The sequence below is a fragment of the Galleria mellonella genome, unplaced genomic scaffold, assembly GCF_026898425.1.
Source record: "Galleria mellonella isolate WM207_F2 unplaced genomic scaffold, CSIRO_AGI_GalMel_v1 utg36, whole genome shotgun sequence".
In the NCBI taxonomy this organism is placed as follows: domain Eukaryota; kingdom Metazoa; phylum Arthropoda; class Insecta; order Lepidoptera; family Pyralidae; genus Galleria; species Galleria mellonella.
This window is the reverse complement of record NW_026442086.1, coordinates 2,046,950-2,066,805: the sequence shown is the minus strand read 5'-3', so window position 1 is coordinate 2,066,805 and position 19,856 is coordinate 2,046,950. Positions and strand designations below refer to the sequence as shown.

General features: G+C 31.6%; 2 protein-coding genes across 6 annotated transcripts; one reads left to right on the top strand and one right to left on the bottom strand.

Annotated features, from left to right (window-relative positions):
• Positions 1-484: 484 nt before the first annotated feature.
• Positions 485-7,302, bottom strand: LOC113520772 (tRNA (cytosine(72)-C(5))-methyltransferase NSUN6). Of its 5 annotated transcripts, none has more exons than XR_008253100.1 (7): positions 7,016-7,300; positions 5,487-5,682; positions 4,678-4,834; positions 3,082-3,289; positions 2,348-2,638; positions 1,573-1,696; positions 485-637 (listed from the first exon to the last, which is right to left on the bottom strand). XR_008253100.1 is itself a non-coding variant. In XM_052897307.1 (7 exons), exons 1-7 carry the CDS (start codon positions 7,121-7,123, stop codon positions 529-531), a joined length of 1,197 nt encoding a protein of 398 aa, XP_052753267.1. In that variant the 5' UTR covers positions 7,124-7,302; the 3' UTR covers positions 485-528. The 5 variants fall into 5 exon arrangements, 3 of the variants coding, with proteins under 3 accessions (XP_052753267.1, XP_052753265.1, XP_052753266.1); XM_052897307.1 differs by having other exon boundaries at positions 1,573-1,754; positions 7,070-7,302; XM_052897305.1 differs by having other exon boundaries at positions 1,573-1,754.
• Positions 7,303-11,040: 3,738 nt separating this feature from the next.
• LOC113520838 (ADP-ribosylation factor 1) lies at positions 11,041-19,131 on the top strand. Its single transcript, XM_026906255.3, has 5 exons — positions 11,041-11,193; positions 11,567-11,735; positions 13,722-13,831; positions 17,462-17,587; positions 18,401-19,131. The coding sequence occupies exons 2-5, from the start codon at positions 11,588-11,590 to the stop codon at positions 18,563-18,565; spliced, it is 549 nt and encodes a 182-aa protein (XP_026762056.1). The 5' UTR covers positions 11,041-11,193; positions 11,567-11,587; the 3' UTR covers positions 18,566-19,131.
• The last annotated feature ends 725 nt before the right edge of the window (positions 19,132-19,856 follow it).

The window sequence follows — 19,856 nt, the reverse complement described above, 5'->3', positions numbered from 1 at the left end:
ATTTAAACACTAGATATTTCCTGCGGCTTTACCCTTGTGAGCCATAAAATATCTTAAGTTACGATATAAGCAGTGGCCCAGATCACATATAATTTTAATTGTATTTTTTTTTAATGGATGATAATGGATGGTAATCCTGTCTACGCTAACGGTACACGCTGGTGGGTCACCAGAGAAGGATGATAGCTGAGAATGAAAAGGCAATTCAGTTAGCCCATCGTGATAAATACGCCTGGGATTCAGTACGATGGTTTCCAGGAGGATCATGGAAGTCCTCTGATAGGGTATATTGTTAGTAATGGGCAGCGGAGGCAGTAGGTTTTTGCGAGGCTACGAATGTGGAGATCAATCAATTATCAATTTATAGGTTAGATGTGCTTTCTCATGCCATTTATCATTAGGACAGTAACGGGCCGTCGTCAGAACTAAATCGGATGTGGGAAGATAAAATTTGCGCGAGGCTTTTGGTGTAGTAAAAAGACAATTATAAAATATATTATACTTATTTATTTATTTATATACATATTACTATTTAACTTTTATAAATTTTGCTATAAAAAAGCCAATAGTATCTTTGTAAATATGTTTAACAGGTCTTAGTGGGTCGTCTATTGGGCTAAATCGTTGTACCATCAATCTGAAACAAAACATTATAGGTAATAGATTTATAACACAGCATAGTTTATATTACACATTACATATAGCACTGGCTACACTTCTATCTATAAATTGTTACACTGTAAATGGGTGTAACGATTACAAATATAATATAGGTGAAAAATAATATAATAAAAAAAATTAATAATAATTATATTAGTTATGAGATGTAATGTCCCCTTTGATAGCAAAATACTCGTAACCTGTCAGGTTGATCTCCACTCGGTGTCTTCTGGAAACTATCGTTGTTAAAATGTAGAGACTTCATCACAATGAGCATAATGAGAAGGAATTTTTAGCAAAGGGGACTATCATTGTTAAAAATACACCCTCCTACTATTGAAGTCCATTGCTAACAATACATCCTCTCCGATCGACCTCCACGCGGTTTCCTCTGGAAAGAATTGACATTTATACCCGATTTATTAGTCACGATGAACTAACTTCATCCTTATCTATTAATCCTCATTGGTGCCCAAAAGAACAGACAGGGTTACTATTCTATTTTTACCCACTGAAAGATCTAATTCTACCTTTGCCTATTTTGGGTTTAACTAACATATAGTATCACATTCGACACCCACACTCATACCATTAGTTTATCCCCCTTCCATTCCTCTCATCCCCAACCATAGCCCATTTTGATACGATCCACCCATTGATCCCCTACTGCAACTTCCTTAAATCCTACCTTTAAATATTCCACAACCATTATTGCCTAAAGTTGAAATATAACCTAACCAAAAAAAGTAAGCCTCTAGCTGTTTATACAATTAAGTTTCGCAATTTGCTATCAACAAGTCTTGGTATGCAACTAGTTGTCTAAGAAGACGTTTGATATTTGTTATGTTAGACACATAATTTGATGTATTTAAATATAGAATAATTGATTTTATACATAGTTCATTACTTTACCTTTGGCTGTCGTCCAGTCCACAATTCGGTAAACCAGGTCCGCCAAGAAGCGGTTCCGCAGGGATCAGATTTAAGCATGGGATCTTATCAAGAGTCCACGCAACCATACCTTCGTTTTCATCTTCTGTTACAGTACAAGTACTATATATTAACACTCCACCTACTTTTAATAATTCTGCAGCCTGCAAATATTTTATAATACACAAATGTTCGAATTGTTTTAAATATATCATTACAAACTAACACGTTAACTGCCATGGCAATTTTCAGAAATCTAACTTAAATGATAATCATATTTAATATTATATTATTAAAAACTACAATTTTAGTGAATAATTTCCTTAAAAAAGCATAAAAAAAAATATTAAAATATTATTTTATTTCTTGAATTTAAGTAATTATTGTAATTACATTTTTGTTCGTTTTTTTTTAATAAATTGTCTGTTGATGCAAGCCAGCATTGATTTTTTTGTTCTTTTCCCAGAAACCATCTATTAATATTAGCTCTGATATATTCCGAGTTTAATAGTAGTTGCACAAAAATGTCAAGTAAACACAGGACGAGATAACTCGTAGTTGGCGTCCTATAAAGGAACGCAATTTACGAGTTATCTCATAGTTGGCAATCAACTCATTAACACTGCAAGAGAATGCTTTAAACCCGCCTTTTGTACCGAGCATTTTTTTACAATGTGGTCAATAAAAAATAAATAAATTATTGAAATCTTCTGAAATGATACTTCATTGAAATGGAAAGGTATAAATGTTAACTTACAGTGATTATCAATTTCCTTTGAACAAATTTGTATGATTGCAGCATTTTGGGAGTCATTTTGTTAACTAACTGAGGTCTTTGTCCCAACCCACTGCAAGGTGCATCTAAAAGTATTTTATCGAAGCAATTAGATGGATATGGTGGTCCGTTTTGTATTCCTTCGCTATTTTCGTAATAACATTTCGTTGAGTCAAAGGCGTAAACATGTACACATGTTACATCATGTTTTTCACAGTTTTCTCTAATCCTGTCAACTTTTTGTGCAGTCTTATCTATAGCTATAATAATTGCCTGTAAATTGACCAGAATAAATTTGATTATCTTTAAATACTAATGTATTTAAATAAAACAAAAGCAATAATAATATTAAATTAAGCAGATATACGAGTATTATATTAAAAAAACAAGTTTATCATAAATCATTTTCGGCACAGGCACAATTACAAAGATGGAAACTGCAAATACACGCAATAACGTATACATGCTATGACTGACAGTTGTGCTTGCACTGTGTCCATTTTAATCGCAACGAGCAGTCAATGGTGGCCCAATCTTTATATCGGGTCTTATAGAATTAAGCGCTCAATCTGTAAATTTAGATTTACAAGTTGAACAAAAAATTGTTTAACTAGTTGAAATTAAACGCTATATTTTGTTGACTATTAGCTATACAGTTACAGAAGGTGTATTTTTTCATGTCAACACATACAGGTTTGTGACTATTATGAACTTACTTGATTATCAGACATTTCTGCTAGATGTGTGGTTTTGTTTCCAGGGGCTGCACACATATCAAGGATATATTCTTTAGGCTGTGCGTTGACAACCCACCCACATACTATTGATGGTAAATTTTGTAGCAAAACCTCGCCTTTATTAAAGAAAGTTTCATTTATAACAGGAAGTCTTGATCCTGGAAGCAAGGTCTCGACAGCTATGCCACTGCAGAACACAAATACTCATGTTCGGAAATACTTTACTGAACTAAGTAATATTTTGAAATTCATATCACTGGTTATTTGATTACACTATTTTAATTCCGCTACCATTTAGTATGTGTCCGACTACCAATCTGAACTGTGAATAATTAATTTACCAGAAGATACTTAGTTTAGAAGTAAAACACTTGTCCTAAAACGTGCGTGGATAAAATGGTATTCGGAGATTGATGGCTAATATGGAGTGTTGGCAGTCGCACAAATACTAATGGTAGCTAAATTAAACAAAACAATATTTGAAATAACTCATGTTTGGAACACAAAACTCAAATATTTTACAAAATAATATAATTTATTTTAAATTATCCGTTTCCCGTGGCGTTGTCTACTTCTAACTATGTAGTATTCCCGTATACCATTATCATTTGTAATTCGCGCGCACAGCAAAAGATAAGTTTTTATGTAAAAAACCTAATATTATCTTTTTTTTGTATGGATTTGTTATGGTACTAAAGAAAAAAGAAAAGAATTTGGCCTCGATATTAATTAAAATATCGAAAGTGTTCTAATAAAAGCCGGTTGTCCTTATAAGGTCAATCAAAAATTTGACTATTGGCCTTGCTAGGATACATGGTGGGTAGGTGTAAGATCTACATTTACAATTTATAAAAATATGAAGACATAGTTTTTATTTATAAATATGCACCGGGAAAGTTAAATAATGTGTCTACTATTACATTTAATATAAGAAAAAGTTATCATAGATGAGAATTGTTAGTTTGACCATTTCAGCCTTACAAAGAACGGACTCATAAGGCCATTATTTTTTTTATGATATCATTTTAAAACGCATTGGCTATTTATTTGTTATCAATATAATACTTATTACTACAATTTTTAAATAATTTCCATTTATATATTCTTAGTTATACGATGGTGTCCAAGGAATGTTTGTTGAGTTATTAAAAAAAATTATAATATGTAAAACATTTAATTTTTCGGTTTAATGATGAGCTTTTTATCTAGTTTCAGAAAAAAACTGCTATTTTTATTATTACAACACAAGCTTTAAGTTGAATGAGTGATTTACAATATTGGCCTTGTATCTGTTCCTTGTAAGGCTGTTTGGAAGAGTTTAATAAAAGTTAAGTTTAATAAATAGTGATTAAATATAGAATTAAAAAAAGTAATTTATCTGATACACAATAAAACGAAGTATTAATTAATAATTTGTTTCTTTCAGTTATACAGTAAATGAACTAATAAAAACTGATTATTTATCACGGTAGCCTTCCATGGTCCACCCACCTTATATAAAGAAAAGCAAATTACCGATGAAAAATCCCCTTTTTAAGATACCTAAAAAATAAATACATATATTGAAGTAGATACCTTGGCTGGACACCCTTGTCGAATAAATCACATCGTAACATTTTCAGATATCCTGTTCCTACATACATCTTCTTACCATTGTATTTAACTTTTAAACCTCTTTTACACTGGCCATCCATGTCTGCATAAATATCTACTCTTTCACCCAACTGGAGATCTGCATAAAAATTTCAAATACTTTTATTTGAACTTTTTTAGATCTCAACAAGCACATAAAAAGTTCGTATCGACTTTCGTGAGATAGATCTTCTGGATGTTGAATTTTTCATTAATCAATCTGAGATCTGACCAATTCAAAGGATCAATATTTTTGTTTAAGATAGAAAATCCTAGGCGTGGCGTGATATTCACCCCTTGACGCCGTCGTCATGCGTTAGTAGCATCGTTATGTAAAGTACAGGCGATAAGCTTAGTAAAAAAATTTATATTGCATCAATTGTTAGAACTTTGTGTCCATGTCCGTGCATGTAGTCTATGGTCTACTGATATATCATATAGACCTCAAAGATCATGAGTTCGAATTTGGCTGACGCTAAATACATTGGGGTTGATTCTATGGAGCTATTAATTAATTAATTTCCTTAAGGAAAATAAAAGAGTACATTGAGAGTGCATAAAGGAAGGTAGTAAAAAAGGATTGAAGGATATATTATAAAGACTGCAGTTGTGGAGGAGATACTAGTAAGAAATGGCAGTGGCTCAGGTTGTTCGAGTCATACACCCTTTACTATAGAACCAGACTGATTACTAGAGAATAGCCCTGATATAAAATAAATTATAATCTTTAAAGAAAATCAAATAATACATACTTGCAGGAAGACCCATAACACCAGGTGCAAAAACATGTGCACCTCTCAAAACTGCAGCTGCACATGAGACATCTACAATAATTTCTTTCTCTGCATTCTCAAATTGTATATCACTAGACCACTGCTCAATTATCAGACAGTCAGGTTTTAGGAAATAGATATTAGGGATTTCATTGATGTTTAATTTTTTACTTTGCTGTAAAATACAAATTTAGTAATAAATATTTAAACAGAATTAACTGCTTTTAATATAAAGTAAATAAAGAATATTCTATAATTTTTAAATATTATCACTAGTATTTATTGAGGATTAGCAAGCCATCTTAGTTTCACATAGGTATCTACCTATGTGAAATTGAGATGGGTCACATGGGTAGATAAGTAGATCTCTAAATAAAAAAAAAAATACAGCCTATGTCACTCATTGTAATGTAACTTTATGAATACAAATGTCTTTATTGTGGATATTTATAGTAACTTTCAATAGTAAAAAGAATTTGTAAAATCCAGTATAATTTAGTTCATCCATTACTAACAAAAAATGAAATCTTTTTTCTTTACAATATTAAATTTAGACATATTTAAAATATTTGACTCAGGTGTGGATAATCTCTTGATCCTAATGTTTGTTAGCAAACTCCTCAGAAACGGCTTTACAGATTTTTATGAAATTGTATGTGCATATCGAGTAGGTCTGGGAATCGGCCATCATCTATTTTCTATACCCTTCAATGATAAGGGTCACCCAATCCTATATATTTGTTTTTAATTTTTTGGACTAATATTTTAATTTTTATTATGATTGAAAATTTTTTTTTATACATCTTAAAATGGGAAACTAGCTAAGGGCCCACCTGATGGAAAGTGGTAACCGTCGCCTATAGATATGAGCAATACCATGGACATAACAGAGTATACTGTTTACATACATACATACATACATACAACTTCAAATTTTCACCCTTTTACGATCCACCCCTGTTTTTTAATCGCGATTTTTATATGCCGCAAAAGGGTTGCAAGATGGCAATTGAATATAATAATTATAGTATGATAAATTTTTATGATGTTCTAGAAATAATGTTGATGGTAAAACAATGTTTGCTGATTCAGCTGGTATATATATATATATATATATATATATATATATATACATATATATATATATATATATATATATATATATATATATATATATATATATATATATATATATATATATATATATATATATATATATATATATATACTCTGCTACTAACTATATAGCTACTAATAATATAATTTATTATTTATAGTATACAATACTTTAAATACAAATATTATAAGTACTTTCTTCTTATTCGCGTTCTCAAGGTTGACTAGAAGAAATCCCTTTTAGGGATATTATAAGTGATTGTACAATAACATAATTAAATAAAAAATTTTAAAAATTAGTCAACGTAAAAAAGAGACTAGATTTTTTTTTAATCTCAAGAAAGTTTAAAATTTACAAATAAAAAAACTTTGTTAGTCAAAAACTTTCTTACAGTTATAAAAATCTTTTTCAGTTCTTCACAGTTGAATTGTTTTAATTTATTTACCCTGAAAATTGTATATTTTGGTGGTTTTGTTAACCACTCATAAACCTCTTTCATCGTTAAGTAAATAATATTTTACTTCTCTACTATAACTTCAACAGTTTTTATTAATAATGTTTAGGAACATTAACCAGGTGTGATTAATTATTTAAAAAAGCAAAAATAATATTCATAATTGGCATTCAATCTAAAGTAAAAGAAAATAAAATTTAGTCTGGTATAGTCAGTCGTACAACAGATTAGATAGGCAATAAAAAAAAAATATAACCAGAGGATAAGAGAATGCACTTCATATAAGCCACGTAAAATTTGGTCAGGAATATCTCACCAATCTACACAAAAAATTCCTACTTTTCTCGTTATGTTGGCCATTTGATGTACAAAATGGAAACGAATAGGGTTATAATTATAGATACTTTCTCATTAAAGAAGTCCCGCGGTGATTTTTGGAACTAAATTTGTCAAATTTAGTTCTAAAATCGGCCATGTTGTTTTTCGTCGATATTATCAAGTTCGTTTGTTTTGGTAGATTTTTGTGAGTTTTTAACTAGCTTAGTTCATTTTAAAGATTGTTTAATGTCAAAAGTTGTAAAAAGTTCGGTTCGAGAAATGATATTGAAGGTGAAAGAGTTCTGTGAAGTAGAACAAAAGAATCAAGGTGTTTGAATACCACTAAACAATCTTTGAAAGAGAGTCGCCGCCATAACAGGTACTTTTTAGAGTTGTCATATAATAATTTTTACTATAGTTTGAAAGTAGAAACGCGAATCATGTGATAAAAGAAATATATAAATTTTAAAAATCATAAAAGTCAATATGCATGTTCCAATGAACATGTTTTTTTAGCAAATATAAAACAATAGATAACAGTCCTAAAATATTATTTTATACAATATCACCTTGAGATCTCAATTTTGTAATATTATTGATAGTAAACAACTTTTAAACACTTCTCGTAATATCTGGTCAATTTGTAGCGAAGACTCGTAATATAGTCCATATTAATTACATATAGTCGTAATTTCCAAATTAAAATAAAAAGAAATATGAAATATAAAGCTAAAACTATTCCACAAATAGTTTAGGTGGCAGTCAGCAGCTATTTGCATGACATTTGACAGTACTTTTGTTAGTTAAGTTGGCACTATTGTCATTTCATCATTTAATTAAATGTTGGCATTATATTTCCTGACCAAATTATATTAAAATCTAGTATGAAAGTTACGCAAGACTGGTGACTATGATTATAACGAGTACAACCCTTATGCTGTTAAAATGTCAAAGGGTTAAGTTCCTATCATAGATTAAAGATAACAATTGAGCATTCTCTTTCTACTGCACCAATTCAACCTATTAGCTAAACGTAGTTTTTCTATGACCATTCTGTTTTTCAATTCCCACTTATCCCTCCAACTTTCCAGTTCTACTACATCAGTTCCAGAATTATAGTTTCTTTATAATTTAGAAGTATATAATTTGATTTTCTCTTTTATTCTTATCAATAATATTAAGTTGTAAATTCTCTTAGTTTATTTACTTTATATATATGTATTATATTTCTAAGGTTAAATATATTGTAAATTATATTTAGCTATCTGTCTTTTTGTTTGAACAGTTTTTCAAACTGGAGAGGCAACAATGTTCACAATTGGAAGAGGTCGTAAACAGGTCCACTTTCTCCAAAACTTTTCATAGCAGTACTTAACAACATCTTTAAAAGTATCGATTGGAGCCATGAGGGTATATGGATATATAAACAAAAGACTAACACACTTATGTTTCGCAGATGATATAGTACTTTTTAGCGAATCGGTAAAACAATAGAAAAAATGCTACAAGAACTAGATTTGGAAAGTAAGAAAATTGGGCTAAATATGAATGCAACCAAAACAAAGATCATGACAAACCACAGCAAAAAAATTATCACAATAGAAGAGAACCCTATAGATTATGTGGATAGTTAATGTACCTAGGTAAAATGGTCTCTTTCCAAACGAACAGTGGAAAAATGAAGTTGATAGAAGAATAAACATAACATGGAAGAAATATTGGGCTCAAAAAGAAATCCTTAAATGGAACTACAGTCTCAACTTAAAAAAGATAATTATGGATTCCTGCATTTAATTCCAATGTTGGCATTATACATATGCATGCCAAACATGGACCTATACAGAAAAAATAAAGAACAAAATCCTATCATGTCAGCATGATGGAAAGAAGTATCTTAAAGTTAAGAAAAATACAGAAAATAAGAAACACTGATATTAGGAAGAAAACCAAAATAAAAGATTCTCTTCAGCATAGTATTAAACAGAAGTGTAGATGGGCAGGTCATATAGTGATGTACAAAGATAAAAGGTGGACTCTCCAAACAACAAAATGGCGAGTTCCAGAAAAAAGAAATGTTTAAGACAAAGAAATAGATGGGAAGATGACATAATAAAGATAGCAGGAAAGAACTGGACGGGTATTGCTATAGATATATATGATGGATATTTTACCCTTGGGGACCACGGAAGTTAAAAATATTGCTATAATAATAATAATCTGTCTTTTTGCTTATATTATCTATTTTTCAACTTTTCTGATCATTATCCTAAATTCCCTTTACTAAAATGCATTTTCCAAAACTTTGTTTTTTGCAGATGCACTCCCACTGATTGAAAAGAAAAATATCAAGCATTTTTATTATTTACCCGTTTCTCTTAAGTAGGTATACCAAAGTGTATATAACGGCATCACATAATAACATCATAATGTAACAACTTAGTTATAGCAGGGTGTGGTTAATACTCATTCTTATGGTGCAGCTACCACTAAACTCACATCAGATATTTGACAAAATAAAGTAATTGCAATTAATATTATTAGAAAGAATTAATATAGGAAATTGGTAGTAGAACTCACCAGTATTAAACAAGACCAATATCAGGACCATTAGCAAGTTCAGTCAATATTCATAGTATCTAAAACAAAAAAGTAATCAGTCGTTTTTTTTATACTTTATATTTTATTACTAGCGGCCTGTACCGGCATCGCACGGGTGGACATTTTTATATTTAAAAAAGTGACCATTAAGGCTGCATACGCGACAGAATCTTAAAAATGGAGTAACTTCTCCTGTTTTCCCAACATTTCCCTTTACTGCTCTGCTCCTATTGATCGTAGCATGATGAAAATTATACTATAACCTGCTAAGGAGTATAAAGAATAATTGTACCAAGTTTCGTTAAAATCCGTCGAGTAGTTTTTGTTTCTATAACGAACATACAGGCAGGCAGGCAGCAGGAGACAAAAATTTTACTGATTGCATTTTTGGCATCAGTATCGATCACTAATCACCCCCTGATAGTTATTTTGGAAATTTATTTCATGTACAGAATTGACCTCTCTACAGATTTATTATAAGTATATAGATACATTGATAGGCGCTGCTAGGATGTATATCACCTGCCATTGAACCAAAGACGTTCTTTACAAAAACATTCAAAATTTTAAATTTATTGCTAATGACTGCTATTATGAATAATATTTTATCATAAAGCGAATTTATTCAATTATTTTTAATTTATCATGTTTAATAATTACTATGTAACTAATATTAAACGAATGTAACTTTAATATTATTTTGAAAGAGTATAGACCGGCTGTAGTGTACATTATTAATTTTTAACATTAGCTTAAATACAACATTATAGTTATCTATTTCAATACAATATTATTGCGAAGTATAAAATATAAATAGTTTAAAAAATATTTTAAAAACTATTTTTTTATTGTGTCTTTGTCTCGCGCGTAGTATTTTCGTAAAAATTTATTTTGAAGTTCTTATTCGCTCAATTAGGCTACGTATTTGCATACTGTTGCCATCTACTACACTTAGCAATATCAAGATTTATCAAAATTTTGGTATGATTTCATTTCTTCGATGATAGTAAAAAAATATTAGATTTGAAAAATTATATTTAATATTTATTTTTATTTTATACTGGCCACTTTTACCAATACGTGGCATTACCACGAACAACTTCCACGTTCGCCGCCATTTTGACATCCAAGCGAATTGTAAAGAATTCAGTGAAGTGAAGCGTTTTTACTTGATATTTTAGTTATTTGCTCCTGAAAGTGTAAGTATAATGTCAGTTAATTTATTGTTGGAATTGGGATTAAAATGAAGTTGATATTGTGTTGTTTTTTTGCTTTATAATTGAGATATAACAGAGGGTGGTGACCATAGCAAGAGACCAACAGCGGTGTCGGTTGTTCTTGTAATAGAATTCTACGATCACAATAAGATTCATTACAATGTTGTAAAGTGAATGCAGCTTTTTATTATTTATAGTTTCTTTTACGGTTTTGTGACTTACAAATCAGATTTTTCAACTTCGTCACAGCTTTAATGCCAGCGACTACTTGCCATGTCATTATCATTGATTGAAGTAACGTGCAAACCGAGGTATGACTCAGACTGGATGTTCTAATAATTATTTATTGTTTCAGACTATATATATAAGCACCAAAATGGGGAATATGTTTGCAAATTTATTTAAAGGCCTATTTGGCAAAAAGGAGATGAGAATATTGATGGTCGGCTTGGATGCTGCTGGTAAAACCACAATTCTATACAAACTTAAATTAGGTGAAATTGTTACAACAATACCTACTATTGGTGAGTAATTTAATACTTTTTTGTAAGTGAATCAATTCCTAATAAGCATTTATTATTTTTATAATATTATTTTAATAATATAAATTATACTTTATTATATTTATAATATTGTTAAAGTTTAGTGGAAACAGATGTTACAGTTCATGTCATACTGTAGTATTTAAAATTGATGTCATTATTTAGTAATTAATTCTTTAGAAAATTATATGTCCAACTTTTTGAGGTGCTGTATTAACAGCGATTACTTTGAAAAAGTTATGTTAAAATAACCTAGTTAATATTTATAAATACAAAAGTAAATTATTTTAATAGTTAAGTACAAATATAGATTTGTGGTGGGGATTCCAATTTATCTCTTTTGGACTTATATGAACAGCAACTTGATGACATAATTTTTTTTTGTGTTATCTGTTTTTAACTGTTATTTTTTATAAATACCTCTGTTTTTTCTTATATAGATTTTGAAAATGTTTATTAAATGCTCATGTAATAAATAAATTTTTATCTGGTCATACTTTTATATGATGATACGATCTGTTCCTGCAGCTTTGCCTGTAAAAATCAGTATATAAAGTATTAAGTTAGGTTGTAATGTAACCATGCACTAAATTACATTCAAATTCACCAAGTCATTAAAGCATAATTGAGTAGCAAACATACAATCATCTTCACAAACAAGATTTATAATATTATTAAGATAAATGAAAAAATCTTTTTTTGTGCATTGGTAGAGTAGTCGCTCAACTGGGACAAGGTTTATTTATAAAGTAAATAGAAACATGTTCCGATTAACTGACTGGTCAACCAATATACAGAAGGGGGAAGGGATTGTTAGTAATGGGGTCTAACAACCCTATTGTTAACAATATATCCTATCAGATGGATATTATGGATTCATCATGACGGGCTAACTGACCTGCTTTCATCGTCATTTATCATCTTCCACTGGTGCCTCCTCGGTGTATACAGATAGTGCTTGCAGGGTAACCATTCCATTTTCATTTGTTAAAGAACCAATATATAGAAAAACTTTTCATTATAACAAGACTAAGTATGAGGAGAACTATCACAGGATACTATGAATCAGGAATAGTGGGTCTATAAATGCTTAATGAGCATAATATGCAATGATTTTTTTCTTGGCTCTCACTATTTAGTACCATTAGAATATGGGAACCTACAGGGAATGCCCAAGATAGCTGAAAAATTAATTTTCATATTTCCCCTATTACTACACAGGGTATTATAATAATACATGTTTAAATAAAGAAATAATATTAATGAATTTAATTAGAACAAAATGGCATATTTGTAAATTGTATAAAATGCTGGATGTACTAGAGGAAGACTTTATATAAGTAGTTTGCTTGGGCAACTCTGTCCCATTCATATTCCTGCCATGAAGCAATTTTGTTTGTATGGCTGTGGTTTTTTTTTAATGGATGATAATGGAATGGTAGCCCCACCTGTGCTATCGGTATACACCAGCAGAGCACCAGTGACAGATGATAGGTGAGGATGAAGTAGGTCAGTTAGCCTATCGTGATGAATTCAACAAGAATTGTTCATGATGGTTTCCAGTGGGAACCACTTGGAGGTCGACCTAATAGGGCATATCACTAAAGCTTATAAATAAATTATAAATTATATAGCTTGCAAATATTTTTATCTAGATCACTTTAATTTTTATGTTGATATTCACAGTGAATTTATAAGGTACAAAGGCATAACACCTTAGTTCTCAGGAATGGCAATGCATGGGAGGTATCATGGGCGAAACACTATACTCTGTCATATCCATGGTACTGTTCATGTCTATAGGCAACGATTAGTGATTCTAAGTTGCAAAAAAAAGTCTAATTTGATAAATAACAGGTACACTGACTATAACCATTTTAATAGCTTAGTGTTATAGTACAGTGTTCTTTGTTATTAAAGCACATATGTATTATAAGACATGCTTAGTATTTTAAAATATTTTTTCAGGATTCAATGTGGAAACTGTAGAATACAAAAACATCAGTTTCACTGTGTGGGATGTCGGTGGTCAAGACAAAATTAGGCCATTGTGGAGGCATTATTTCCAGAATACACAGGTTGGTTATTGTTATAGTCATAGTCACTGTTTACACTACTACATTTTTTTTTTCTGTAAATACACCTTCTAAAATATATTAAATATTAATTGAAAATAATTCATTCTTGATAAGCAACAATGTTCTAGCTGACATAAATTATGAATTCATTAATGAATTAATGAATTCTAGTCTCAACACCACATACTATAAATTACTAATATCATCTATTGTACAGTTTTAATTGCAAACTGTAAATCAACAGATTTATATTCATGGCCTTGGTGTTGTAGTCGTTTAACTTACTGCCTCACATTATGATGGTTGTGCCTTTAGTTTCTACATAATACAAATAAGGCTGAGTGGTTCCTACTTAGAAAGGACCATCCTTTACTTTTACATAGGCATCGTAAGGGATTTAATGATCAGAATGGGCAGCATTCCTCTTAAAATATCACAAAAGCCTAATTGTGGTTGCCAACCTGCTTGCCAAGCATGGCAAATACTTGCGACCTCCTTCCCCCTATAGGGGCATAGGGGAGCCTTATTTTCAGCAGTAGACTGTTAATGGCTGAAGTGATGATAATACAAAGGTTTCTATTCATGGGTACATCTTGTATGTACTTGTTGTTCGTATTTGGTTGGATGTTTTATAAGCATAATTTATATGTATTTAAAAATAAATTACACAATTTTAGAACAATCTCTGCTTGGGGCTAGATGGTGTTGTGTAGTATCTTCAATGTTATTTATTTATATGGAAAATTATAGTTTTCTGGCATATACACATGCATACTGTATATTGTCGCAGGTGCGTACATAGCTGGCATAACAGACTTATGTAAATTGTATTACATTTGCTTTAATTGAAATTAAAGATGGTCATTAAAATGAAATATTATTATAATATTAACATTGAAAATGTCAATAATATACTTTTGTTAACTAAAAATAGATAATTTTTTATCAGTTGGGTGACAGTTTTATATGATCCATATAAAGAAAGATTAATAGTAACATAATCAGCACTTTTGTTGTATAACTAACACTCATAATTCTTTTTGTAGTATACACATGTGCAATACTAAAGTTTGATATGCAGAATTTCTAGGTATACTATAATTCAGATAATCTTTAATCTAATTCTTTTATAAAGCATACACCAATTTGCTAACAAATCTTACTTTCATGAATATGTGCTCCGATTTAAAAAACATTTCAATGGTTTTAATGGAGTATTTGGTTTTTTTTTTTTTTATAAAATGTCTTTGTCATGTTATATTGGCATGACCTTTTTATCAGCACTACTTGTGTAGGTATTTTTTATCATAACATGTTGATGTACAAATTTGTATAATAGTTTGTTAAACTAAATACTGAGTTATTACTTGTTCAATATTACAGAAAATTATTATAAAAAATACATAACTTACTTGTACTATGTATTGTATCTTTTAATAATCCAAACATCCTGGTATTTGATTTAACAGGAGTGTTGTATACTGTATGGAACCTGAAAGTATACGTTTTTTAACTTTCTTCATGCAAATACTTAATGATGTAGGCAGAGAATATGAAATCTAAAGATCTATTAAATATATCTCTTACTTCAAACGTTAATATTCAAATATTAATATTATTAAAATATTATTTATAAATGTTACATCCTCTGAACTTTTGGATTTAATTAAAACATTTGTCAGAAATGACAAACATAGTAAGTTTATAAAACTACTGTTATACACACACATGACGATAAGACCAAATATAAGGACAGGAAAAAAATCCTGTAGTCTTAGTTTAATTGTTTCTACATTATATCACTTGCTACAAGTATACTATATCTTTCTATGAGTGAGCTTTGAACTAATGTGAAAGTAGGTCAATATCTAGTTACATACTCGTACTTTATAGAAACGGTATACGAGTAATTAAACACATTCATTTATAATTACAAAATAAACTTATATCAGGAAAGTGAGTAATTTAATAAATAATAATAATAAATAAAAATTAGTTTATTCATCTCCACAAATTACAATGTATAATAATATTACATTTTACTTTATACAAAATAAAAGTATCATAATTTGTGGGAGATCTGGAGCCTAAACTAAGTCGTAACTTGTATCTTAGACACCAGGTCCCCCCCCATAATAAAGTATTGACAATTCAAAGTAAAAGGTAGTTGCGTGGAGTAAAAATAAATATAATTTAATATTAGAACAAAGAGGTGCGAGCGCGCGCGCGCGCGCCATGTGTGTGTGTGTGTGTGTGTGTGTGTGTGTGTGTGTGTGTGTGTGTGTGTGTGTGTGTGTGTGTGTGTGTGTGCGTGCTTGTGTGTGTGTGTGTGTGTGTGTGTGTGCTTGAGTGTGTGTGCGCGCGCGCGTGTGCGTGTGCGTGTGCGTGTGCGTGTGCGTGTGCGTGTGCGTGTGCGTGTGCGTGTGCGTGTGCGTGTGCGTGTGCGTGTGCGTGTGCGTGTGCGTGTGCGTGTGCGTGTGCGTGTGCGTGTGCGTGTGCGTGTGTGTGTGTGTGTGTGTGCGTGTGCGTGTGCGTGTGCGTGTGCGTGTGCGTGTGCGTGTGCGTGTGCGTGTGCGTGTGCGTGTGCGTGTGCGTGTGCGTGTGCGTGTGCGTGTGCGTGTGCGTGTGCGTGTGCGTGTGCGTGTGCGTGTGCGTGTGCGTGTGCGTGTGCGTGTGCGTGTGCGTGTGCGTGTGCGTGTGCGTGTGCGTGTGCGTGTGCGTGTGCGTGTGGTGTGCGTGTGCGTGTGCGTGTGCGTGTGCGTGTGCGTGTGCGTGTGCGTGTGCGTGTGCGTGTGCGTGTGCGTGTGCGTGTGCGTGTGCGTGTGCGTGTGCGTGTGCGTGTGCGTGTGCGTGTGCGTGTGCGTGTGCGTGTGCGTGTGCGTGTGCGTGTGTGTGTGTGTGTGTGTATGTGTGCAAGCGCGCGTGAATAAAGAACGTGATAACATTTAAATTAATATTGTTGAATCCTAGCAGGATCTTCTGGGGGAATGTAATATTTTAAAAGAAGACTCTTAGTCTAGCGTTATGTTTAAGGGAATATATGACTGGTAACTGGTACCAGTTCTCAAGAGGTCGGCTGTGAAGTCACTGATTACTAATGGAATGAAATTATTTTCATTGTTTATATAATATACCTACTATTACTTGATTATTTTTATGCACATGTTAAATATTGGTATGGTAATTTTTAAATATGTTAATTATAATTTCAATTTTATTATGTATCTTTTTCAATGATTTAGTACCATTAGACTTTTCATTCAAATTTTTCATGTATCATATTGTGTGTGACTTACTATTCTATACTTCCTTAAAAGTTTTATAATTTATTTAAATTTATTTTGAAAATTTAAACAGATTTTTTGTTTTCATAACAATCAAACTTTTTTTTTATACAACTTAGAATAGCAAACAAGCTGACGGTCGACTTGATGGAAAGTGGTAACCGTCGCCTATAGACATGAGCAGTACCATGGACATAACAGAGTACACTGTTTCGCCCATGATTATTGATATTATGTTATCGATCCTTTAAAAAGATAGGTTTGGGTAGTTTTCACAAGTATATTTAAACAGTGGTATTATTATTATGTATAATTTTGAAATATATTTTGTGTCTTAAATTTTCAGGGTCTCATTTTTGTAGTAGACAGTAATGACCGAGAGCGTATCGGCGAGGCACGCGAAGAACTTATGCGAATGTTAAGTGAAGATGAACTACGAGATGCCGTACTTTTGATTTTTGCAAACAAACAGGTAACTGATTTTATATTTCTTTCTCAAATCTTGTAATTGTTTCGCTTGAATATTTTTGACAATTGTAATTTTTATTTGATGTAATTGTTACCTTATCTATTTAAGTAGCTTGGTTTTAATTTATATTCTTTGTAGTCGTATCTCCTTGTTTTGCCAGCGTAAAACATTGTATAAAATATCAGAAAATATCCTATGAGTTACTTATTTTTATGGTCTTTTTACTAAAGGTTATCAAGTACCACACGGAGACTGTATCAAAAGTCATAATTGTTATTATTTAACAATACACAAAAGTTTTAAATTACATCGTAATGATATCTCTCTTTCACTTGTGGTTCTGTTGCCAGTTTCACTTGTGTTTTAGTTTGAATGGTGAGATATGATAGTAACATTACAGGGATGAGTCAGAAGTCTTTAATACTTAAGGATAATAACGTATGACGTCTACCATGGGTGTTGCAAGTTGTATGTAAAAAGTTTCGTATTATTGATGTATGCCCTATTATTACATTGATATTCTATTGAAATATTCACAATTTTTAACTACGCATTCTGAATATGGTAAAATTAGATCGTTGTATCTGTTATCCTAGTAATGAAAACGTATGTTCTGAATATAATAGTCATTAAATTAAAAATAAATAACTAAGAATAAATTTATTTTATATATTTTGTGACTCCATATTAATTTTGATCAGAGGTCGATTTGTTTTATAGAAAGAATCTTGAATTATTAAATCAACTAGAATTATGAAACAAATTTAAATTTCTACAACAACTACTAGATATGTTAAATATTTAATCTGTTACCAGGATCTGCCAAACGCAATGAACGCAGCTGAGATAACGGATAAGCTGGGGTTGCACTCGTTGCGTAACCGCAACTGGTACATCCAGGCGACATGCGCTACCTCTGGTGACGGCCTCTACGAGGGGCTCGACTGGCTCTCCAACCAACTTAAGAACGCAAACCGCTAACCGCCTGTGCGATACCGACACGCAGCAAATATGGTTACTGAAAGAGACTATGGTTTAAGATAATATGTTAACTTTATTTGCTATTAAATACAATGTATTATGTGCGGAATCATAAATGTATTACCGATGCGTCACCCGGCGACCGAGCTCGCATCGCATTCTCTCCGAACCACTCGCAAAAGAAGTCGAACACTGCACACCCGCTGTTCCACTCGGATTTGCGACCGTCAATATAGTTTATATTGTAAGTGTTCGGGCGTTATGCTGTACTTAGTGAAGTGGTGTTAGGGTCCACATACGAGGTGCGTTGTTTGTTCGATCCCCGATGACGTTGAACAAAACAAACATAGTGTGTAAATTTAACGCAAAATTACAATTTTGTTTATAATTATACTACAATAAACGGACGGAAGAAATGGTGTACACTTATTGTGTGATCGCGCATTGTGATGTGGATAGGTATGTAGCTGACACGTGATAAAGTGGATCACAGCATAACATGTTTTATATGTATACTATAATGTGGAATAAGTTGTCGTAATAAAGTATTTAAAGTTAATTCACTCTCTATGACTTTAATTTGTTTAAAAATACGCCTGTGACCTAAGCATTGCATAAGCATTTTGCAGTTAGGGTGGCTGCGAGTGGTGGTTTATTTCCAGGCGGTAGAAGGAAGTTAGTAGAGGGCGCGAGGACAGCCGCCGGCGTTCCGTCGCCCGCAGCCTATTCACATCGCTTTGTGGTTTTGGACTAATTTATTTTAAGTTATACAGTTCGACCAACATTTGATATGTCCGTATTCCACTCAGAACTAGAATGACTTATATGTATGATGATAATTGATGAAGTTTATTTTTATGGAAGTTAACTAGGTAGAGTAAGCTGTTATGTGTTTTGCATTCGACACCATTCATTTAGATGGTTCCCGTACATTGAAACGGTTCGTTGTAGCCGACTTGCATTTACAGTCAACTTCTCATGGTGAACCGAGATTAACTTGTAATTTAGGAATATAATAATATTTACTAGATAAACACAGTGTCATTTTGAGAAGTGTTTCTACTTACAGGGAAACAATGCTCAGAATTCTCAGTGGTACTTGCTCTTACACAATTAATTGTAACTTAGCATTTTTATAATAATTTAGAAGAAATTGTTAAAATACATTTCAAAAATACGATTATGTGGCAAAATATGGTGGATAGAGGTTTTTTTTTTTTATTTTCAAGACTAATAATGGAAATGCGATATGTGACATTCCGGTTGTCTTAATGCTGTATTATGGAATAAA

What these genes read in the sequence shown, in the direction of transcription:
- LOC113520772 (XM_052897305.1), bottom strand. Translation starts at nt 7,123, where the DNA reads ATGAAAGAGGTTTATGAGTGGTTAACAAAACCACCAAAATATACAATT. An exon ending in GACAAGGGTGTCCAGCCAAG is followed by an intron (nt 3,290 to 4,677) that starts GTATCTACTTCA and finishes TGTGTTCTGCAG; the next exon opens with TGGCATAGCTGTCGAGACCT. An exon ending in CAGAAATGTCTGATAATCAA is followed by an intron (nt 2,639 to 3,081) that starts GTAAGTTCATAA and finishes GTCAATTTACAG; the next exon opens with GCAATTATTATAGCTATAGA.
- LOC113520838 (XM_026906255.3), top strand. Translation starts at nt 11,588, where the DNA reads ATGGGGAATATGTTTGCAAATTTATTTAAAGGCCTATTTGGCAAAAAG. An exon ending in TACAACAATACCTACTATTG is followed by an intron (nt 11,736 to 13,721) that starts GTGAGTAATTTA and finishes ATATTTTTTCAG; the next exon opens with GATTCAATGTGGAAACTGTA. An exon ending in TGATTTTTGCAAACAAACAG is followed by an intron (nt 17,588 to 18,400) that starts GTAACTGATTTT and finishes ATCTGTTACCAG; the next exon opens with GATCTGCCAAACGCAATGAA.